We start from the raw sequence: 24,119 nt of genomic DNA, 5'->3' as shown, positions 1-24,119 counted from the left end.
GTTTCTTTTCGTCTCAGCGCAGCCTTGCTGACTATAGGCTTTAAATCTTCGCATAGGTCAGGATTTATTTTTGGCACAGGACTGTCACTACTAGCAGTACTTCTTGAGCTGGCCACCGTAACGGGCCCACTTCTTGATGATGGCGTAGAGGCGATTGCCCGGGCAGGCGGTGCAGTTGGCGTCGCGGTGGCCGTGAAGGGAATACGTCGACCTTATCTTGCCCTGCAAAAGCCGGAGGGACGCGAATGAAAGGGTGTTGATCACAAGAGCTATAGCACTCGCAGCTGCACCTAATAAAACACAGCCTCTGATATCAATACAAAGAAAATTTCCGCTGAAGCAAAGACTATGTTGATGTCGATACATAGGCGACGAAAGTTATTCGTGTCCGGCTATGCCAGATGCCGACTAACTAGGCTTAGCTTAAAGCCGTTTCGGTTTACACATGAAACGCGGTTTTCGTACGGAAGCCACAGAGTCTCCACCCTAAGCCTTCTTGGTTGGCGCCTTCTTTCCTTACTACTGTAACCGAAGCCACGGCCTTGCGATTCGTATGCTACCTCGTAACCGTTGGGTTAGCGCTAAAAAGCGCTTCTGTGATGTGTCTAGATGGCGAGCAGCTGCTGAACGTGGACAGGTTATTGGTGCACAGGTTTACTGTTATGAATTCTATTACTACTGTTACAGGTGACTACAATTGTATGCGACAGCACATAATTGACTAAGCCTTAGCTACCGGCTCTTGTGAATGAGCCACGGATGCCGGTCCATGTAATTTAAAGGCCATACCGGCGCCACATTAAGCTCTCAGCTAATGTTCATACATAAGTACGAAGACAAAGACCAGGCTTGTGATGTGCTGCGTAAGTCAGGAAACTTAGAGAGTAAGCGTTAATAATAATAATAATAATAATAATAATAATAATAATAATAATAATAATAATAATAATAATAATAATAATAATAATAATAATAATAATAATTGGTTTTTGGGGAACGGAAATGGCGCAGTATCTGTCTTATATATCGTTGGACACCTGAACCGCGCCGTAAGGGAAGGGATAAGGAAGGGAGTGAAAGAAGAAAGGAAGAAATAGGTGCCGTAGTGGAGGGCTCCGGAATAATTTCGACCACCTGGGGATCTTTAACGTGCACTGACATCGCACAGCACACGGGCGCCTTAGCGTTTTTCCTCCATAAAAACGCAGCCGCCGCGGTCGGGTTCGAACCCGGGAACTAAGCGTTAGCGCTGTGTGTTCTTTTTTTTTAAATCTCTACCCCTTTCACTGTTTTTTTTAACCCTTTCCTTCACGGTGCAGTCCACGTGCCCACCTACTGTAAGACAGCTGCTGTGCCTTAACTGCACCTGGAAGACCTGTACAAACGCTTTCGAAGTGTTTCTAAGAGTTTCGAAGTGTTCAGCGGCGTCTCACGGCCACGGGTCCCAATCGGTGGCAATGCAGGGTGCATGAGCTCAGGGCACGCTGATCTTTCATGGTTTGGTCACCTGATATCATAGGGATTAGGTATGCATGGTCGGCGGTGAAGGGTGACTGCATATCCCACCCGAATACGGCAAAGGTTAGGCGAGACACATGCATGGAGTGGTGACGTGATCGCGAATAAACTTTCGCGTCTATTTCGGAAGACGTCCCAGGTCCAGATCTTGCTGTAAAACGTCAGACTTGGGTCAGTAGGACGATGTATCTGACCGCCATCAAAACATACTGAGCCCCAGCTGTCGTGACGAACGCGCGAGTTGTGTTTCATTTAATAGACACCTGCTTTCCACTGAAAACAAGATGTCGCTTGTAGCACAGGCAGACACACATTGCCTTTCTCTGTAATAACCGTCTGTACCTTTGATGGCTTGTTGGATGATTTTGTACATATATACCCATATTTATGTTACTTTCTTGTTGGAATTAATATCTGTTTTATCCGTGTTGATATTAGTTTGGTTTGGTTTATAGGGGTACAACGTTCCAAAGAGATTCAGGCTATGAGGGACGCCGTAGTGAAGGACTCCGGAAATTTTAACCACCTGGGGTTCTTTGACGTGCACTGACATCGCACAGTACACGGGCCTCTGGAATTTCGTCTCCATCGAAATTTGACCGCGGCGGCTGGGATCGAACCCGTGTCTTTTGGGTTAGCAGCAGAGCGCCATAATCACTGAGCCACCGCGGCGGCTTCTTGATATAAGTAAACCTTAGGTAATGGCTTAAGGAAACTGCAACTTTGACTGCTCCACACCTGACGACAAAGCACATGGCTAAGATTTTGGTTCTGTATTTTTCTTTGGCTTTCAAATGGACCGAAAGGGCCCTTTCGAGAGCACTTATTTCTGTCCATCTTATATCTCTTGTGTTCACGCCGACAGACAAGCCACGCAAACATGGGGTGCCTTATGTTAGACGCAGCAGAGTTGAACTGAAAATACGAAATGACCAATCGAAATACCCGCCGCGGTGGCTCAGTTGTTAGGGCGCTCGACTACTGAGCCGGAGTTCCCGGGTTCGAACCCGACCGCGGTGGCTGCGTTTTTATGGAGGAAAAACGCTAAGGCGCCCGTGTGCTGTGCGATGTCAGTGCACGTTAAAGATGGCCAGGTGGTCGAAATTAATCCGGAGCCCTCCACTACGGCACCTATTTCTTCCTTTCTTCTTTCACTCCCTCCCTTATCCCTTCCCATACGGCGCGGTTCAGGTGTCCAACGATATATGAGACAGATACTGCGCCATTTCCTTTCCCCCAAAAAACCAATTATTAATATATTATTATTCAATCGAAATAGAAAGTACTACCAAGTGTGCAAATGTGACAAAAATCTATTCCAAAAGTCCTAGTTGTGATGGTAAATAAAAAAGCCATTGGGCTGCATTGTCCACAGTCAAATAGAAGTTGAGAAAGGCACCAAGTAATCACCACGGAGCTTCAAAGCCATTATTTTTAGTTGATCGGCTGGAAATTCGCGGAATTAAAAAATATAAAGACAGAGGCACGCTTGTTCAAAGAAATTGTATCTACATTTTAAAGTGAGTCCAACAACTGGGACCATCACAAAAGCTGAATTTATAATCGGTCTATAAATTTTGTTGCGAAAGCAGCACTATGCCAGCCAGCTCGGTTCGTTGCATGGTCGCACTTCAGCCGTATGTCGTGGCCCACGAACGACCTTGAGCCACCGTTGCCTAGCAACGCTGCAGCCGCGCTCCAACAGATGGCGCGACCGTCGACGCCGCTGCCGTCGCCGCTCGCTCCACCAGATGTGCTGCGCTGGGGTAGAGGGAGAGGAGGTGTCGCCTCGCGGGGTATATATATATATATATATATATATATATATATATATATATATATATATATATATATTGTAGTGTGGTAATCTTCATCGATATAACCACTGACATGCGTCGCGTGCTGCCGCTCTCAAGGACGAAGAAGTTGTTCGCTGCCTTGCTCTTTCGCCACGCCTGACGCTTCGCTGCGAGTCTCCCCTGAGCGGCTGGAATCATCTGGGTTCACCGAATAAACACACCCCTACAATTGGTGGAGGTGCTGGGTACGTTCCCGTCCACCCTGGAACTAAGAAGCCGCACGTTACCCTCTGCTTCCAGCATGCCGGATGACACTGCCACGACATCGTCGCCCCTCCCAACCACCGTGCTGTGTTCTGGAGCTCTACGGCAGCGTGATCCGTGCTTCTTCAGTGGCACAGCCGACCAGGACGTCGACGATTGGTTGGCGGCATATGAGCGCGTCAGTAGCTACAACAGATGGGACGACGCTATCAAGCTAAGCAATGTAATCTTTTATCTGACTGACGTGGCGAACCTCTGGTTTCGCAACCATGAGGCAGACCTGCCATCTTGGTCTGCATTTAAAAAGAATTTTGCAGAAGTGTTCGGCCGCCCTGCAGTTCGCAAGCTCCGGGCAGAACAACGCTTGCGTGAGCGCACTCAGCAAGTCGATGAGTCGTTCACTAGTTATATAGAGGACATCGTGGACCTATGCAAGCGTGTCGATCCGCTAATGACTGAAGCGGATAAGATCGAGAACATCATGAAAGGCATCTCTGACGACGCGTGCCAAATGCTCTGGGTAAAAAAATCCTGCCACGGTGAGTGACGTGATCAAGCTTTGCCAGAGCTACGACGTGCTTCGTAAGAAGCGCGCTTCTACCCGGCGGTCCGGTGTTAGAGACGACGCCATCTCTACACTTGCGCTGGGCGGTTCTACCCCATCAGAGGACAGCCCTTTACTTCAGCAAATCAAAGCCTTCGTTCGAGAAGAGGTCGCCCGCCAGCTATCGCTGGTCCCTCAGTTACAGGATAGTGGCCGCCTTGTTCCTGACATGGCTCCGTCTTTGGCCCCCACCATACGGCGTGCCGTTCAAGATCACATCGCTGACGTTCTTCCTCCCAGCTCCATGCTCCCGCCCAGCCCTGTGCTGCCGCCCAGCCCCGTGCCAGCGCAAGTAACGGCACCACTGACTTACGCCCAAGTTGCGGCCAGGCCGCTCATGCCATCAGCATCTCTTTCCTACCAGGCCGCTCCTTCCAACCTTCCTTCGCCTTTGCCTGGGTCTGCATTCCATGTCCCTATTCCAAGGGTACGCCAACGCCCTACGAACCCTTGGCGTACCGCGGACAACCGACCAATCTGCTACTCTTGCGGGCTGCCGGGCCATGTCGCACGCCTTTGCCGCCAACGCCTTCCACCTTCTCGACCTGAACTATGGAACTACTCCTACAATACAGACCAGCCCTCGCCGAGAAATCCGCCCAGTTCCGAATTTGTATCTCGTGACAATCAAACGTACACAGCTCGCCGATCACCTTCCCCTCGTCGCCGTTCCCCGTCCCCACTCCGACGTTCTACCGGCACAGTTGAGGGAAACTAACAGTCGCAGTTCCCGGGGCAAGAACTGCGCTTGGTTCGAACTCTTCAAGTCCCCGGTGTTCTCCCACTAACGTAATTCAAGTGTTTGTCGACGGCGTCGCAGTACTCGCTCTAGTCGACACGGGCGCTGCCGTATCAGTCATCAGTGAAGCTCTTTGCCGTCGTCTTCGTAAGGTGACCACCGCACTTTCCGACTTTTCGCTTCGCACCGCCTCATCACAGCGCATTCATCCCTCAGCGGCGTGCACGGCCCGTGTTCTCATCGAAGACGTCTTATACACCATCGAGTTTATTGTACTGTCTCGCTGCTCACACGACATCATCCTGGGCTACGATTTCCTTTCCACTCATCATGCCGTTATTGACTGCGCCCGCGCGGAAGTTTCCTTTTTACCTCTTTGTGATACCGTCTTGTGTGACGTCCCTACCCGGCCTGCAAAACTCCTCGTCGCCAGTGACACAGACATTCCTCCATTTTCTGCTGCCCTCGTTCCACTCTCCTGTGAAAGCGTTATTAGTTCGACTGTCTTCTTCACACCTTCCGACGCCGCTTCACGCCATCCCTGCCTCCTGCTTCCATTTGCGGTCCTCAAGATCGAAGATGGCCTTAGTGCAATGTACGTCTCAAATCCATTTTCGTGCCCGTCCGTCCTGCTACGCGGCGAGTGTCTCGGTCGTATTGAAGAACTTGATCCCGCGCTTGTAAATACTCTTCCTGCAACGCCTACTTCATTAGACGTTAATGTGCTCAGCTCTTGCGATACAGCGACCGCTTCGACACCACCCGATGTTCTTCAACAAGCTATTGACGCAGATCTCCCACCCGCACAACGCGATCAACTCGCTGCTCTTCTACAGAACTTCACTTCTGCCTTCGACCTTCCTCACACTGCTCTGGGTCGCACGTCTGTCGTTACGCACGCAATCGACACTGGTACAAACGCACCTTTACGACAGCGTCCTTATCGCGTGTCGGCCTCTGAGCGCCAAGTCATTGCTGACAACGTGGACGACATGCTTCGCCGGGGCGTCATACAGCCATCTAACAGTCCATGGGCTTCTCCGGTTGTTTTGGTCACCAAGAAAGATGGTTCCATCCGGTTTTGCGTCGATTACCGTAGGCTTAACAAAATCACGCGCAAAGATGTCTATCCTTTGCCGCGAATCGACGACGCCTTGGACTGTTTACAGGGAGCCGAGTATTTCTCCTCTTTGGATTTGCGCTCCGGCTACTGGCAGGTACCGATGGCTGATAATGACCGCTCGAAAACTGCCTTTATAACACCGGATGGATTATACGAGTTCAACGTTATGCCCTTTGGCCTCTGCAATGCCCCGGCTACTTTCGAGCGCCTGATGGACACTGTTCTTCGTGGACTCAAGTGGCAGACCTGTCTTTGTTATCTGGACGACATCGTAGTTTTTTCTGCCGACTTTTCTTCTCACCTTCTCCGCCTAAAGGATGTCCTCACGTGTCTCGCCGGCGCTGGGCTTCAGTTGAATTTGAAGAAGTGCCACTTTGCCGCTCGAAAACTCACAATTTTAGGCCACGTAGTTTCTAAGGACGGCATTCTTCCCGACCCCACCAAACTTCGCGCAGTTGCAGAGTTCCCGAAGCCAACCTCCCTGAAGCAGCTTCGGAGCTTTATCGGCCTCTGCTCCTACTTTCGACGTTTCATCTTGAACTTCGCCTCTATCATCGCTCCTCTGACCCAGCTCCTTGCCGGCAGCTCCGACCTTTCCGCCTGGACTCCAGCCTGCGATAAAGCCTTTGACACTTTACGCCGCCTTTTGGTTTCGCCGCCCATTCTACGCCACTTTGATCCGGCTGCGCCTACGGAGATCCACACTGATGCCAGCGGTATTGGGCTTGGTGCCGTCCTTACCCAACGTAAGCCTGGTTACAGCGAGTATGTTGTGGCGTACGCCAGCCGAACATTGACAAAGGCAGAATCTAATTATTCAGTCACAGAAAGGGAATGTTTGGCCATTATTTGGGCTATCGGAAAATTTCGTCCTTATGTGTATGGTCGACCGTTTTACGTTGTGACCGATCACCACGCTTTGTGCTGGCTTGCCTCTCTGAAAGACCCATCCGGTCGCCTTGCTCGCTGGGCTCTTCGTCTCCAGGAGTTTGACATTCATGTCATTTATCGATCAGGGCTGAAGCATACGGACGCGGATGCTCTTTCCCGCTCGCCATTGCCTAGAGATAATTCGTCTGACCACGTCTGTGCCTACGATATGTCGACTCTTACAACTATCGACATGGCTACCGAGCAGCGGAATGACCCCTGGATCAATGCACTTTTGAATTTTCTCTCAAGTCCTACTCCCGGTCATTCCTCCAAAGCGCTCGTCCGCCAAGCACACCACTTCTCCATTCGTGACGGTCTTCTCTATCGCCGCAATTATTTGCTTGATGGACGGAAGTGGCTTCTAGTCATCCCGCGTCATCTCCGCGCCGACATTTGTGCTGCGTACCATGGTGACCCACAATGTGCTCACGGTGGCGTATTGAAAACCTACACACGCCTACGTCTGCGATTTTACTGGCGTGGAATGTACCGCTTCGTAAGACATTTCGTGCGCGCTTGCGAATCTTGTCAACGCCGAAAAACTCCTCAGAAGTCCTCTGTTTCGTTGCAGCCGTTACCCTGCCCTGCTCGTCCGTTTGACCGCGTTGGCATAGATCTCTATGGCCCTCTTCCGACTACTCCTGCTGGAAACCGGTGGATTATTGTGGCAGTAGACCATCTGACTCGCTACACTGAAACATCACCGTTACCCTCTGCCTCTGCAAGAGACGTTGCTTTGTTCATTCTCAACAACTTGATTCTTCGCCACGGGACTCCGAAGGAACTGCTCAGTGACCGCGGACGCGTTTTCTTGAGCGACGCTCTCGAGGCCCTACTGAAAGAATGTCGCATCATTCATCGCACCGCTACTTCTTACCACCCTCAGACGAATGGCCTGACAGAACGCTTCAACCGTACTCTGAGTGACATGCTGGCCATGTACGTCAACGACGCTCATTCCAACTGGGACCACGTTCTTCCCTTCGTAACCTACGCGTACAACACTGCGATACAGACCACCACTGCATTCTCTCCCTTTTTTCTTCTTTACGGGCGCGAGCCAACCTGCACAATGGACGCGCTTTTTCCCTACCGCCCTGATGTTTCTGAATCGACGCCACTCTCGGACGCCGCCCAGTATGCAGAAGAATGCCGTCAGCTCGCTCGTTCGCTAACAAAGGAAAATCAATGGCAACAAAAACACCATCGTGACACTGGTGAGGCGCCTTCATATGCGCCCAACTCCCTGGTGTGGCTCTGGGTTCCTGCCACAACCGCCGGCCTGTCAAAGAAGCTTCTTGCTCGGTATCACGGTCCATACCGAGTGCTTCAAAAAACATCTCCTGTGAACTACGTAGTTGAGCCCGTTACGCCATCTGCGGACTTGCGTCGCCGTGGACGCGAAATAGTTCATGTGGACCGAATCAAGCCCTACTACGATCCGTCTGTCCTTTCGGCACCATGAGTCGCCAGGATGGCTCCTTCTCTGCCCGGGGGGGAAACTGTAGTGTGGTAATCTTCATCGATATAACCACTGACATGCGTCGCGTGCTGCCGCTCTCAAGGACGAAGAAGTTGTTCGCTGCCTTGCTCTTTCGCCACGCCTGACGCTTCGCTGCGAGTCTCCCCTGAGCGGCTGGAATCATCTGGGTTCACCGAATAAACACACCCCTACAATATATATATATATATATATATATATATATATATATATATATATATATATATATATATATATATATATGCTCTTCGCCTCAGCGTATCCACCATCTTATCTGATACCTGATTTAATATCTGCTGCGGGTCCTTGGACCCAAGATATTAAACTTATTTTTGGAATATGGTGGAGTGCTTAGCTTGAAGCACTCTGGCACGGGTCGGCCCGGTATTGCACTGCCTCCGGGATCGGCCCGGGGCATATTAGCGCGCGCCTTTTCTTTCTATCTTTACTCTCCTATCCTTTAACTCCCCTATTTTCAGCCCATGGCAGCAAGCGTGGCTCGGCTTGAGCCAGTAGGCAGGCCCGTGCACTCTCCTTTCCTTTTTATCAGCAGCAACAGCAGCAGCAGTCAGTGTATTGTAGTCGTTATGAAGAGCGCCAAAGAGACGCAACATCGACAGAACGGAGCAAGGAAGAGACAACGCGCTCAAGAGACGCCAGAAGAACGCGCCGCACGATTCAAGAAGCGTCGTAACGAAGATGCGCCCCGCCGCGGTGGCTCAGTGGTTAGGGCGCTCGACTACTGATCCGGAGTTCCCGGGTTCGAACCCGACCACGGCGGCTGCGTTTTTATGGAGGAAAAACGCTAAGGCGCCCGTGTGCTGTGCGATGTCAGTGCACGTTAAATATCCCCAGGTGGTCGAAATTATTCCGGAGCCCTCCACTACGGCACCTATTCTTCCTTTCTTCTTTCACTCCCTCCTTTATCCCTTCCCTTACGGCGCGGTTCAGGTGTCCAAAGATATATGAGACAGATACTGCGCCATTTCCTTTCCTCAAAAACCAATTATTATTAATTATTATTAACGAAGATGAGGTTAGAAGTCGTGCCACGTCCCGGAGTGACTCTTAAACTGCGGAAAAGACCGGTTTGAGTTCTCGAGAGCTTCGGAATGAGACGCTGCGTAGACGACGTGCGGAGGAAACGAAGCTTTCGCAATTCAACTAGGGTTAACCAGAGCTAAACCACAGCCATTTTCTTTTCAGATTATGCATCAGAAGTCATTGACTAGGCAAATATCGGCACCACGAGGATGTAGTAGATGATTGTGTGAAGGGGATAGTTGCCAACACTATGCTGTTCAGAAGTTTTAACGGGCGCATACTTTCCATTCAGTAGGAAACAAAGACATTTCCTTCACGAAAGACGCTTCGAGTTGTAACTTGCAAATATTCAGGCAGACGATGAAAGGTTATTCTTACTTAAGATGTCAGTGCTCACAGCTCAGCATACCATTTCGACGCCGCAGGCAATGAGGTTCTTGGCCGCGTTAAGCATGCTGTTGCTGGGCGTCGCGCTGGTGAAGTCTCCGACGAAGGAGATGGCGATGCCGTTGCTGTTGTAGCCTTTAGTGTGGGCACCCACTCGGCCCCAGCCACGGCCCTCGTACACGCGACCGTCACCACCCACAAGGAAGCTGTAGCCGATGTCCGCCCAGCCTGTAGAAAAGACCAGTTGCGAGTTGACAAAATACATTGCAGTGTATCACTGAACGAACAAATAAGCAAGCAAACAAAAAACTACGGAGGGCATTTAAGATCACTTAACTGCTGTGAAGGCGAAAGCATTGAATTCTTTTTAATGCACATACAAATCCTCTGTAATCTACCAGTAATGACCCTACTTCCCAAAATCTATCTTAATCTCACGTAATCCGCTCTTAATACGCCGCAATCCAACAGAACCTACTATTTATCTGCCGCAGTTCACCATAATACTATGTAATCCACTCTTAATTCACCACAATTCAATTTAATACACCATACTGCGACTTACTATGATGTAATCCACTATCAATCCACCATAATCCCTATTAATCCACCGTACTGCAAAGTAATTCAACGTAATCAACTTTTATCCACCCCAGTCCACCCTAGTCTAACTTAATCCAACTTCATCCACTCTTAATCCACCACAATACACTTTACTGCAGCTCAATCCTACGTAATTCACTCTTAACCTACCGTAATCCAACCTCATCCTACGCAATCCACTCGGACCGTATGTTATGAAGACCCTCTTTTTTGTAGCATTTCAGCACACACACACAGACGACGCCGGATTTTCACGCGTAATGAGGTTAGTAAAGATTTCGCTTCGAAAATAAAAAAAAATCACAGCTTGCTTGCGATAAATGATTTCGCACAGAAAGATACTGCTGCAATGGAATGAATCTGCGATCATCCAGCGAAGATCATTTTCTGGTTAATTAATGCGGAACTTGTACAATTATGTGAAAATTATAATAACAGTTTATTACATGCCAGCCAGCGCTGCATTTTCTCCATGTCACTTTGTGTGATCGCCCATCTGAATTCTGGGAGCGCTGGCGCGTGGGAACTGAGCTATGTTCTGAAGAGGAGGTCTTGCTCGGCTTAGAAAGCTCGCTATGTATAGGAAATCTCGCTATATATGTATACCGGGTGGTACACACTATATACCGGGTGGTACAGCTCTGGTCCCGTCTTCTTTTTTCTTGTTCCTGTTCTTGTGCTGTTTTTGTTCAAGTATGTACCAACTCGCTCAACTCACCGTGTTACTGGTACAGTGAAGTAATTTTCAAAAGTAGACTTTTTGGGTTAAAGATTATGGCTTTTGCGGCATAACTACACTCTAGCAAGAGTGTAGTTATGGCATAACTACACTCTAGCAAGAGTGTAGTTATGCCGCAAAAGCCATAATCTACACTCTACAATCTACACTCTAGCAAGAGTGTAGTAACTACCTGCTGAGCCGCTGCTGGTTAAGAGAGTCATGGCTTTCGCAAACTTCCGGAGCGTGCCGCTGTGGACAGATTGGTCCCAAGCCTTTCGCCCTTTCCCGCGGAAGCGTGCCCAGTCTTCCGTTGCATTAATCGCATTTAGCGCGAAAGGACAAGCGCCGCTGCGTATTGAGGGTTGCAGCACAACCTTTCCTTTTGGCGCACGCTCCGTTACCCCGGTGTCCGCCGTGGACGCTTTTCTACTGCGATAACTACTACGGCTTTAGCCGGAACCTTCGATGTAAGATATATAGAGAGTCTACAAAGGTATAGACTCAGAGCGATTGAATCTGGATAAAGCTCTGGTGGAATATCGCGTTTTGATTCCAGAGAAGGAATGTTCCCGGGTTGAAAAATTCATTGAAGCGATTACTGCCGAACTCACGTGATCGCCACCCGATCAATGAGATTAAAGCATTGCCTATGACCATGCGCACAGTCTATGACCATGCGATCCACGCGGTTTAGAGAGTGGGCGAACCAGGTGCGGTAGGAAGGCTGGTTGCGGGGCTGCGCCTTTACTGTCCCACCATCTCTCCGGTACGGACGCAAAGTATGGACGTCTATTATAATGGCAGGTGAATTGCAAGAAAGTAAAGAGAAACATGACACCAGTGAGGCCCTTCTAATTTCAAATTCCCTGGTGGGGAGTCTGCTCTAAATCCTGTAGCTTTCCAGCGGGCACCAACCCTTACCGTTGTGGTCCATGTGGTAGTTCTGGTGTCCGCGAATGGATCGGCTGCAGCTGGCCTTGTCCCTGCACTGGGGTCCCGTGGTGTGGTGGATGAAGACGTACTGAGCCCTCGGGTCCTTCATGGTGACCCGGCTGCGAGGGGCCCGCGCTCCCCAGCCGCTGCGTGGAACGATCTCCACGCCCGGGCATTGTTGGGCCTCTGCGCACCAGTGAGCAGTGCATTCATAATATGAGTTCATTGTTAACAAAATGGTTTCGGATTCTTCTTCGATAGGACCGTTGTGTTTTGATCGATTTGGGCAAAGTCTAGAAGAAAGACAAAATTCTATGCAGGCACGGCAGAGTGATGTATGAAGCTTCGTACGTTTCGTTGAATGCGCTGACTGTGGTGAACGCCGAGTCATTCTACAGCAAGCACTGCTGCACACGAGCTGATCGATCGATCGATCAACCGGTTGGTTGACTGATTAATTGATTGATTTTTACGGGCCTGAGCAATCCTTTAGGTTTCGAGGAATGCTATAGTGGTGTGGGCTTCGAATTAATTTCCGCTCCCTGGGGTTCTTTAACGCGCCCCGAGGTATGAGTAAACGCATCTTTACTGTCAGTACTCAGTGATTTGAAACTACGGCTTGCGAATTTGAAGCTCGACTGGATAAACAGAGTGACGCTTTAAAGAGCTCCTATTCTCGATGCTTTGAAGGAAGTTATAATGACGAGTGTACACACACTGGCTAAGTGCATGCCACTTCACCAGAGGCCAACAACAACAACGACCGGGCTCTGCACCGAATAAAATATCTGAAAACATCGCGTGCTATAAAACGATTGAAGTGCATTCAAGTTTTACCGTGCAAGGTGACTGTGAGGTTGAGGTTGTTGCAAGCTAAGGTGGGGTTAGACTTGCGGATTCGGCCGGAAATTGCTCCACCGTAGCGATACTTAAATGCTAAAGAATGTCCGCAAGCCAGGCAGATACCTGAGACCTGACTGATCTGCATAGCTCTAAACTTAATCACCTATAACAGTCAATGATCAACTCCTGCTCCAGGACACCTGGAGTCCAAGTGAGTGTGGGTATTTCTTAAAATTGAGCCTCCGCAAACGGGTTGTGCTCGATGTCGGCGGTCACCTTAAATGCCATCCCTTTACAATGAATGTTAGATTTTCCAACCACAATTCATATCTCACACATTTTGGGACCTGCGGTTTTACATCAGCGAAGATGAAAACACCTAAAAATTACGCGACTGAAGCACTAATCAAGGTACTTCGGCTCCATAGATCATGTACGTGCCCGACTGGCTGCCTAGCCTTCGAAACGACCTCTGTGATGCAATTGGCGGCTAATGAGATGTTTCAGGGCCCTCGTAATGAGATATGGGCCGTGAAAAATCTCATTAGCCGCCCATTGCCCTAGTAATGGGATACCCTGCAGCTCGGAGCAGTAATCCCCGCAGAGGGAAGCAGAATTTAGAGCCACATCCCACCCAAAGGAAGCGACCTAAGAGTAATGAGATACTCTGAATACAGGCGTGAAGAAAATAGTTTACAATTTGCGAAGCGGAGCACCACAGATAATTTGAATTTCCGGCCTGATGAGTTAACGCTAACAAAGCTGGCGAGTTAGCAACGCTAACCATTGGAAAGTATATAAATTGCTCTTTCAAATTAGCTGTAACCTGTCTCTACAGCGCAAGAAATAGGGCCCCAATGATCGCGCAGACATCACAGGGGCAGACAGCGCGGGACCCCCATCTTAATGTTGATTGTCAGACTTGTTCCTTCCTTGATGCCTAGGTTTCGAATGCTGACTGACGTAACAAAATATAGACGGCCAATTCTTTATACAGCGGGCTGCGAGAGAGCTAGCGTGTTCAGTCAGGCAAAAATTAGCTGCGGTTTAACTGCTGCTGAACCTGGTTAGAGAGCGAAAGCTGTGGTCTATGGGGCAAGTAGACGCGGCTTGGCGTCTCTAACGTTGAATGCGTTCCCCACACAGGATAGACAGCGTGTCCACCCTGCCACCTGGCAGGTGGCAGTTAATGGGATCGCGAGGGGTTGGTCACCCAATGAACTCTGCGGCCTATTCTCCCGCCCTCTACCGGCGAATCGAAAGAGCAAAGTTCAAGGTCAAAGGTCAAGTGGTGCGACATCGTGGTGGACCACATATGGTAAGGCCTATAGCCACGCTTTATCTCTGGCTTACTTGAAGGTTAACCGGCAACGCACGGCGAAATGGACTTTACTTAGCGCAGTGAAGCTTTCGGTTCAAAAGTAAGACGACGTAGGCAGAGGATGGCGAATGATCTGTCCAATCAGTGGCCGCTCTTGACTACTGAATCTTCGCCTGCGATGGCATCCGTAGTCACCGTGAAGTGTAGCTTGCTCATTCGAAAGTAAATCATCGTACTCACCGACAACCGTGGCCATTAGCACCGCTCCCAACGATGCAAACGCGAGAAGGTTGCTGCTGGCTTTCCGCATGCTTTCGACGAAGCGCGAGGCTTGTTCACGGCAGTCAGCTGAACCGGTCGGGCGTCTGTCTCCCGGAGCCTCCGGTCCAGCGACTACTCTTAAATAGCGGTGCACATCCCCTCCCCCCCCCCCCTTTCCTGTTTTGCACACGAGGCATTCGATACCGGTAGAGTTCTTTCCCACCGACCCAATCAAGCACGAGGCCATTGTCACTACCACAGTTGACGGCATGTTGTGAAATGTGCCTCGTTTTCGCTGTGTCATACAGTACAGAGAGCGATACCGTCTATTCTTCACGTCACTGTCCCATGGCTCAACACGTAGATCCTTGTTCCTTGTTCATACACCCTTGTTCCTTGTTCACACATTCCAAATCTCGTATGTGACGAGATGTGTCATCACAATTGCCGGCATGTTGTGAAATGTGCCTCGTTTTTGCTGTGTCATGCAGTACAGAGAGCGATACCGTCTATTCTTCACGTCACTGTCCCATGGCTCAACACGTAGATCCTTGTTCCTTGTTCACACACCCCAAATCTCGGATGTGACGAGATGTGTCACCACATACGAATAGCAGAATGCCATGAATGAGCGTAACGCCACGGCACACACGATCTGGTATTGAAAATGTCGGTATGCCTTCGTATAACGTGGCGTGGCGTATATCTTCGTGTAAAGATGGGTACGCCTGATCTTTACAGAGGCGTGAGGCAGCAACCACTCCCAGTTGTTTTTTATGCCGTAACACTTTCCTCTTACGGGCGTGTCACCGGGGATTTCCCACCGGTGAAACAAATGAGTAGGAGTTGGGCGGACGGTCGCGACAAACGCATGAAAGGATGCGTCCCCCCTCCCCCCTTCCTTCTCACTGCCGCGTTCCGGTCGATCGCCTGGCAGATGCCGATGCCGCCCAGACCTCTGCTTCCGGCAGCAATTGAACAGTCGGTTGACAAAGGTCATGTGCACGCGGGTGCTCAGTGTGACATAGTTCACGCAAAAAAACGTACTGGCGCTATAAGACGGAAACAACACACACAAGACTGGACTGGCGCCAACTTCCAAATAAGTTTATTCATGGAAAAACGAATTAATAACCACACGTGCAGGCAAAATATAAAAGCAAAACCGATACAAGGGGTGACTTAACAAAGGCAAACGTGCGAAAAGGACCAAAGCAATGATTATAACGGTGACAAAGACCCACTAAGAAAACTAATCTCTTCATCTGACAGAGACACAGATGACTTGCTTATGCAGATATGGCCCCTCTTCTTGATGTAATATGCTTCTATTATTTCACGCTCTAATCTGTCTTTACACCTTGCAATGAATTTAGTGCTTTCAAAACCAGAACGGCATTCGCAGCTTTTGCAGTGAGTGGCCATGTGGCTGCCGTAACCACTTTTTATAGCAAACTTTTGCGGCCTCAGCCTGAAGCGTGGCGTCAAAACAGGCTGTTCAATGACTGGTTGCGCATCCTGTTGGACCATGGGACGCAGCCGCAGCGGTGTACCCAGGACTACTTGCGGCTGGCGGCAGACAACGGAATTTCTATGGCACAGGATTAGAGCAGGCTTCCCCAATGTGAAGGAGGTGCGAGTCTTCGGCAGATGTCAGGGTGCTCGGTGATCTGATTCTCGAACCCCATGTGAAGTCAACGCTCAAGAAATTCCCGAAATTCAGCTTTGAGCCTCGGTTGAAGAAACCCGAGCTTCTTGCCCTGGCTAGGAAGGTCGAAAAAAGAGCTAGAGACAAGGATGAGGGCTGAGCGGCTTCGGATGGCCTAGATTGACAGATGCACCATGCATGTGAGTCGCAGCCGCCCTTCTTATCCTCCATTTAAGAAGATCAAGGACTACCTGATGGAAAAAAAAACCTTGAGATACTTGAAAGCGACAAGGAAGGTGGCTTTATTGTCCTTCCCGAGAAGCTATTGAAAGAGAAAGCAGCTGAAGCTCGGCAGAAGCACTTCGTCGCAGTGAAATTCAATCCCGCCAAGGTCAAAAACACTGCACTAAAGTTGCTAACTGACATGAATTCGGAACCGCTCAAGAAATTGATGAAGGATGCTGACAGAGATTTTCTGAATGTTTCTTTACGGGCAAGTTTCACAAGCCTGAATGCCCCCTGCGCAAGATAGTTTCAGAAAAAGGGTCCTGGCAGCTGTTCGTAGGCCGTTTACTTCAGCGCCATTTAAAGTCCCTACCGCTAGACGACCCCTTTCTTATCCGTAGCTCTAATGAGGTAGTTCAAGAACTTAGAAATGGGTTGTCCGGAGCACAGTCGGCTTTTTCGATTGATGTTACTGGCCTCTACTATTCCATCCCGCATACCGAAATGTTAATTTCTACCAAAGAGAAGATCGCACGCATAGGTGAACTGTCATTTCAGGATGAAACAGGTATCAGCTGTGATGATTTCTTAGCACTTTTAGAATTTGCCTTTCATCCACTGCCATTTTTTTCAACCATCAGATTTATGTTCAGCATCATGGCGTATGTATTGGGTCGTCCCTTGCACCTACATTGAGTGACATTTATTTATCGCGTGTTGATAAACGTGTTAGCGACCGGCATTTATTGACCTCTAGCGTTGTTGGGATATTCAGATATGTTGATGACTACCTAATTGTGCTAACCGTTCACGAAGGTTCAAAACCAAGCAGCATACTTGAAGACATTGTCATCATTTTCAGAAATGAATCTAAAGGGCTTCTTTTTACGCAAGAAGTTCTCGCGACAATAGCCTGCAGTTTCTTGACCTGAGACTTGCGTTTAGGCAAAACACACATGTTTGTTGGTCCTACAACCCCAGATCGTGCAAAGAGCTACTCCCGTTTGGTAGTGCACATTCCAAGCTAATCAAGCGGGGAATCGTTGCGACATGCCTGAATGCATCGTTGGAAAAATCTTGTGAGCATGAGATGGCACAGAGCTTTGATGCGGAAACTGAACGTATTCATCAAGCCGGGTACCCAAAACACCTCATCACTAGTATCAGTGAGAACACTGTCAAGAAGCGCAAGCGGACGTCAAAGGGTGTACAGGGAAAAAAACAAGGATAAAGAAAAACAACCGACGGTGGGGATTCCTTGTATTCATCGGCTTTCGCACAACCTGAGGATAGTGGCCAGCAGGTGTTTTCTGCTCCTTGCAAGTTGTCGCGCGTTTTCACCCTGAACAAAGTAAGAATGGTCAGACTGCAAAAAGAATCGCCAAATCCACGCCACTGAATGCACGGCTTAAGTTGTGTACGTTGTGCCTCTAAGCTGCGGCCAGGAATATGTTGGCGAGATTGGTCAGTACTTTGAAAGAGTGAGGCAGCACAAGATTGCTATAAAAAATGGTTATGGCAGCCACATGGCCATTCACTGCAAAAGCTGCAAACGCTGTCCCGGTTTTGAGAACACTAAATTCATTGCAAAGTCTAAAGACAGATTAGAGCGTTAAATAATAGATGTTTATTACGTCGAGCAGAGGGGCCATATCTGCATAAGCAAGCCGTGTCGCTGTGAGATAAAGAGATTAGTTTTCTTAATGGGTCTTTGTCAGCGTTATAATCATTGGTCCTTTTGTCACGTGTGCCTTTGTTAAGTCACCCCTTGTATCGGTTTTGATTTTATCTTTTAGCCTGCTCGTGTGGTTATTAGGTGGTTTTTCTGCCTTGTGTGTGTGCGATCTCCGTCGTTTAGCGCCAGTACGCATTCTGCGTAAACCATGTCATGCTACAACCAACTAGCTCAAATCAAAGTCTTGCTGAGTGTGCTCCTCTGTCTGCTTGAAGTGCTCGGAATATGAACGAGACGACAAAATCAAATGATCGCGAAAGCGTGAGCATGTGCACCGCTTCAACTCACCAGGATGTTGAAAAAAAAACACGAACAGACGAACAGAAAAGTACCACAAAGCACCGACTTCAACTACAGTCGGATACAATTTAAGTACGCAGCGGCTTTTCCCCATCGGCTAGCCCCTTCCAGCGTCGGGCGGTTCTCATGACACTGCTAGTGTGACAAAGCAGGGAGTGTTAGATTAAATGGGACAATTCCATACCTGTATGGTTGGAGATAGACCCCTCTCGCCATTGTAGTAGGGGAACGACAGCGCTGGCGCTGGCATCGAGGCACCCTACATTCTGGTGCCGCACCCCGCATTGTCACGCTAGCAGGGTCATGAGAATCGCCCGACGCCATTGGCCGGAAGCGGGTCCTTTGACGGGGAAAAACTGCTGCGTTCTTGAGTTGTATCCGACTATAGTTTGTTTTCGCGCGCTGCGTCTACAATTTGCGAATCAGCGCGTAAGCGCACGCGAAAGAAAAAAGCGCAAACATAGGGGCGATATGTGGCGCAGCCCATCTCCTTGTCTTGAGCATGGCCACCGGCTCCGGACCGGCCAAAAGAGGTTGGCTGTGCGTTGGACCGAGGTCGGCTGGCAGACCGTTTACTCTTGCCGGCTTGCGCCATATTTGCTGCTCACTCGCACCACTTCGGCGCCAGTGGCTTGCGAGCCAATATTTGGCCCATGCGCAATCAGTGCAGCCGTCTAAAATTCCGTCCCCGTTACGCTGCCGTTATCTTGCCTTATAACCACTGCAGAGGCTTGTTTTCGTATGCCTTTCCTGTTGATGGATTCTTCTCGTGGGAGCTCTTTGTGCGTTGAATCCTGTCTGGTTGAGCTGTCGAGTGTGTGACACAATGCCTACAGTATGAATTCCCATGATGCTAGGCAAGTTAATACATTTGAATGTTGTTTTTAGCATTGCAGTCGCATATTTCAAAGCGTGTGCCTTTTCCGCGCGTTGCGGGGACTCTTAAAAAGCCAGGCATAGGCAGCATCGCTTGCTTTAAACTGCACTTCTTGGTTTTCGGTTACCGTACGGATTATTTCTTATCATGGTGCATCGCTCAGGTGTGACACAGTTGTTAAGAAGCATGCATGGACAATATAATGGGTTCCGCTATCTTGCATGGCAATCTGTTTCATGCCACGCCTTGCGTAGTAAAACATGCATCAACGTTGCGGACGTTGCAGTTGAAACGCGAGCGGGGTTTCGGTGAGTTAATTTTAGGTGAGCGTTGGGAACCCTAAAGAACCGTACTTGTCAAGTATCGACAGACCTGAGCGGTGTCCCATCGTATTCTTCGTCAGAGCTGTCAGCGCTCCGTCTCTTTACTTGCCTGGGTGCCAAGTTGGGAGGGGGAGGTCTGGCAGGAAGTAAACATGTGCATGCTTAGCAAGCAGGTATACGTGTGCGGCGAAAGTTATCGGGCATTAACGAAAGCTGCTAGAGCGACAGGTGCCACCGTACAGCTTGCGATCAATGGGTCATGATAGACGGGGATTATAACGTGTTACCTTTGTTTGTGTGCTTGTTAAAAAGCATTCCTTCCAGATGGCCTGGTGCCGTACCTCTCAGATCTGTAATAATCGGCAGGGGACAGCCCATTCACCTGGACAACGCTACGGAACGCGCGTATGTTCTCAAGCGCAGGGGTTGAACATCGGGGCCGTACTATCAACGATATAGGAGCCTGTATATACTCTATACCAGGACGTCTTGCACAAGGCGGGCACGCTCTTTGGGCCCTATATGGTAACAAAAGTAAGCTCTCCTTTAGCGCACTCCCTTCACTCCCTTTTATAAAAGGAAGTGCGGTAGAGGAGAGCTTACTCCTTTTTTAGTCCTTTCTGTTGAGAGTGTACGCTTGAAGTGAATTCTTTGTCGCACAGATACCGATTCAAATAGAATATAAAAGAATCGGTGCACATGAACGGGAGTTTTGTAGCGAGAGCTACACTTGGCTACCAAGTCGAGCATTTCGCTATGGTCCGGAGAGGCCAGTTGTGCGCATGCGCGGCGGCCGGAGAGGAGCAGCAGGTGCACCGCGCGTGACGTCAGAGCTTCGCCGCGGCCGCGCGCCGACTCCACCGCCGGCGCCACGCGTGGCGTCACGTGAAAAAGCTGTTTTGCGCATGCGCGGCAACCGGAGAGGAGCAGTTGTCCGGCCTTCGCCGCTGGGGCAGCGCATGACGCACGTGGATGACACACGCTAGCTATGCGCATAACTGCGCGTATAAAACTCGTGTATAAAACGAGGAGGTGACACGGCGGCCGTACCACAGTCGTTTCGCTTGGGTGACAAGAAGGAGAGTCCGGCCGCTGTTCGGCGGCGGTATCGACAGGAGATCAATTCCTCGCTACGTATAATGTGGCCCAGCCGAGCTAAGCCACTGCCAATTTTTTCAACCTTAGCCTCCTACGCGAATACCCATGTATTTTTATGCCGATTCACCTGGGAATGCCACGCTCTGGCAGTCCCCTCCCATCCCCAATTCCGTTCAGTGGGAAGCCGTGCTTATCATCTCGGACCCTTATGGCATGCTTCGGCTGGTGGACCGGGCCCGAAGGCGCCACAGGCTACAACCATGGTGCTGGCGCGAGAATGCAGGGGCAGGAAGGCCGGTTGATCCTGAGAAAATTTAGCAAATGTCGTTCATGATTCGATCTATGGTCAGCCTGACTGCGCCCACTGCAGGGCAAAGGCCTCTCCTATGTTTCTCCAATCAGCCCTGTTCGGTTTCAGTTACCTTATCCCCGCAAGCTTCTTAATCTCATCCGGATCAAGGAATGAGATCCTGGACCTAGGAACACCAGCTGAAAGCCCCTACACGAATACACGCTTTTCACGCTGTTCTGAGAGATTAAGTTTTGACGCGTATCACACGAATAATAAAATAATAATAATTGGTTTTTGGGGAAAGGAAATGGCGCAGTATCTGTCTCATATATCATTGGACACCTGAACCGCGCCGTAAGGGAAGGGATAAAGGAGGGAGTGAAAGCAGAAAGGAAGGAAGAGGTGCCGTAGTAGAGGGCTCCGGAATAATTTCGACCACCTGGGGATCTTTAACGTGCGCTGACATCGCACAGCACACGGGCGCCTTGTCGTTTTTCCTCCATAAAAACGCAGCCGCCGCGGTCGGAACACTTCTAAAACCGATGTGTTTAGATCTGGCTCGTTTCGCTCTAAGACAGCTTCTACCGTTGTTTTAAGCCCTTTCCCATTTTGCGGAATAAAGTTTTATGCTATTACTATGCTACTGGGCTCATATTAATAGTTCTTTCTTTGTCTTCGTGTTCTTCACGGGTTTCGGATGATGTTTGGAAGAGTTTGGAGAGGTTGTGAACTAAACGTATTTCGTGTCTACTACAATCATAGATGAAGTTCTTTCCGCCAGGGTTTAGGAAATTATGATCAAATTCCACCCAGACATATTCACACTCATGCTTAGTTTTACAACTTGACTGCGTCTGTACGAGACGTTAGAGCTTACAGTTTGGTGGCCCAACATGTTTAGTTGACTGCCGATTCGAATATTCCGATACGTAACAAAGGGAACAATATAAATATTGATCATTAAGGCGTAGCGAAGTTACTGAAAGAGCAGATATTTAAGAAGCGGTTAGCCAAAGCTTGAAGAAGGCGGTGAAACACGTCGAAACGTTTGCGAACATTGATGATATTAAAATGAATTAAACAGTGGCAGTGATTAGCTCATTGTCGTGATGTAGACTGGATCTCTGTTCAGCCGGCGATTCCGGCGCTCCAATGGCATGACGTTCAAACGTTAGTGACAAATCTGACTCCTCGGCAGTGCGTTGGACACGCCTGTAAATTTTCTCTTGTGCTTTTTTTTTAAATTTTGTCCATAGAGTGTTTTTGCTTAACGAGGGCCAGCGGTTCTGTAAAATTTGCTTTGTTTTGTAGGGTCGGCGAACAGTTTACGACGACGGGACTGCTATTTGTGCGTGACACAGTGATGTCATTTGGACAATCTAGGTCTTCGCACTAAGAAAGTCTTTCTGAGGGCGAAAAAGGGCATCGTTCTGAGCTGACGTTTACACGGTGGTCCCGTAGTCTTCGCCCTTCTGTGCGGCCTTCCTTCTATATTGCCCTTCTTCATCCGAGTGTGGTGGTGCACCTCTGAAACCTTTCGAGACAACGTAGCTTTCAGTTTTCAGTTATCTGTAACCCACTCCGTTACCCTTAAGGACCAGCGGTTATCTTGCCTTCGCAGTACATTCCGTTCCCAAGCCCATTTCTTCCACTAGATTTCGACTAGGATGTCATTAACCCGTGTTTGTTCCCTCACCCACTCTGCCCGCCTCCGGTCTCTTAACGTTACACCTATCAATTTCCTTTCCATGGCTCGCTGCGTTGTCCTCAACTTAAGTTCAACCCTTTTCGCTAGCCTCCACGTTTCTGCCCCCTAGGTGAGCACCGGTAAGATACGGCTGTTGTACACATTTCTCTTGAGGGATATTGGCAACCTGCTATTCAAGATCTGAGAGAACCTGCCATATGCGCAGCTGTGGCGTAGAGGTACAGCGTCCGCCTCGCGTGCAAGAGGACTGGGGTTCGAATCCCGGTGCCACGCAATTCTCCACCGGATGGTTTAAACCACCGGGTTAAAAAAAAATTAACTCCGCGTGTCGGTGGAACTGCATAAGCAGGCCTGGGGTGCGGCCTGATCCCGGTGACCAGAACCGACAACGCACTCTCTCAACAGAGCAGGATTTGGCCACCCTGGTGTAGTACTTGGCCACAACCTTCCATGAACAAACCAATTAACGTCATCATCATCATCATCATCAGCCCTACTACACCCACTGCAGGGCAAAGGCCTCACCCATGTCTCTCCAATTAACCCTATCCTTTGCCAGCTGCATCCACCCTTTGCCTGCAAGCTTCTTAATCTCATCCGCCCACCTAACCTTCTGCCACCCCCTGCTGCACTTACTTTCTCTTGGAATCCACTCCGTTACCCTTAAGGACCAGCGGTTACCTTGCCTTCGCATTACATGCCCTGCCCAAGTTCATTTCTTTCTCTTGATTTCGACTAGGATGTCATTAACCCGTGTTTGTTCCCTCACCCACTCTGCCCGCTTCCGGTCTCTTAACGTTACACCTATCATTTTTCTTTCCATGGCTCGCTGCGTTGTCCTTAACTTAAGCTTAACTCTTTTCGTTAGCCTCCACGTTTCTGCCCCGTAGGTGAGTACCGGTAAGATTAAGCTGTTGTACACTTTCCTCTTGAGGGAAATTGGTAATCTGCCACTCATGAGCTGCGAGAATTTGCCATATGCGCTCCACCCCATTCTTATCCTTCTAGTTATTTCCCCCTCATGATCCGGATCAGCTGTCACTACCTGCCCTAAGTAGACGTATTCCGTCACAACTTCTAGGCTCTCGCCGCCAATTGTGAACTGTTGATTTCTTGCTAGGCTGTTGAACATTACCTTGGTTTTCTGCATGTTATTTTTTAGACCCATCGATCTGCTCTGCCTGTCTAGCTCATTGATCATGATTTGCAGTTCCTGAGCTCCTCCTGAGTGACTCAGCAAGGCAATGTCATCAGGAAATCGCAGATTATTTAGGTATTCTCCATTTATTCTTATTCCCAACTGTTACCAATTCAGGCCT

The 24,119-nt window shown here is 49.3% G+C and overlaps 1 protein-coding gene and 1 non-coding gene across 2 annotated transcripts; one reads left to right on the top strand and one right to left on the bottom strand.

Annotated features, from left to right (window-relative positions):
- Positions 1-45: 45 nt before the first annotated feature.
- On the bottom strand, positions 46-14,681 carry LOC144132997 (peptidoglycan-recognition protein SC2-like). The gene is made up of 4 exons (XM_077665779.1): positions 14,574-14,681; positions 12,158-12,355; positions 9,935-10,140; positions 46-222 (listed from the first exon to the last, which is right to left on the bottom strand). Exons 1-4 carry the CDS (start codon positions 14,641-14,643, stop codon positions 91-93), a joined length of 606 nt encoding a protein of 201 aa, XP_077521905.1. The 5' UTR covers positions 14,644-14,681; the 3' UTR covers positions 46-90.
- LOC144135623 (U2 spliceosomal RNA) lies at positions 8,713-8,899 on the top strand. The gene has a single exon (XR_013315549.1). It is a non-coding gene; the product is annotated as a U2 spliceosomal RNA (small nuclear RNA).
- Positions 14,682-24,119: the final 9,438 nt, after the last annotated feature.

Source organism: Amblyomma americanum, chromosome 5, assembly GCF_052857255.1.
Source record: "Amblyomma americanum isolate KBUSLIRL-KWMA chromosome 5, ASM5285725v1, whole genome shotgun sequence".
Taxonomy (NCBI): Eukaryota; Metazoa; Arthropoda; class Arachnida; order Ixodida; family Ixodidae; genus Amblyomma; species Amblyomma americanum.
Note: the sequence above shows the minus strand (reverse complement) of the source record. Positions and strands in the feature narration are given on the sequence as shown.

Bases quoted from the DNA above. Each gene is read 5' to 3' on its own strand.
- LOC144132997 (XM_077665779.1), bottom strand. From the start codon at position 14,643: ATGCGGAAAGCCAGCAGCAACCTTCTCGCGTTTGCATCGTTGGGAGCG. The intron at 12,356-14,573 runs GTGAGTACGATG...ACTGGTGCGCAG, and splicing joins GCTAATGGCCACGGTTGTCG to AGGCCCAACAATGCCCGGGC. The intron at 223-9,934 runs GTATGCTGAGCT...CGGCTTTTGCAG, and splicing joins TTGCCTGCGGCGTCGAAATG to GGCAAGATAAGGTCGACGTA.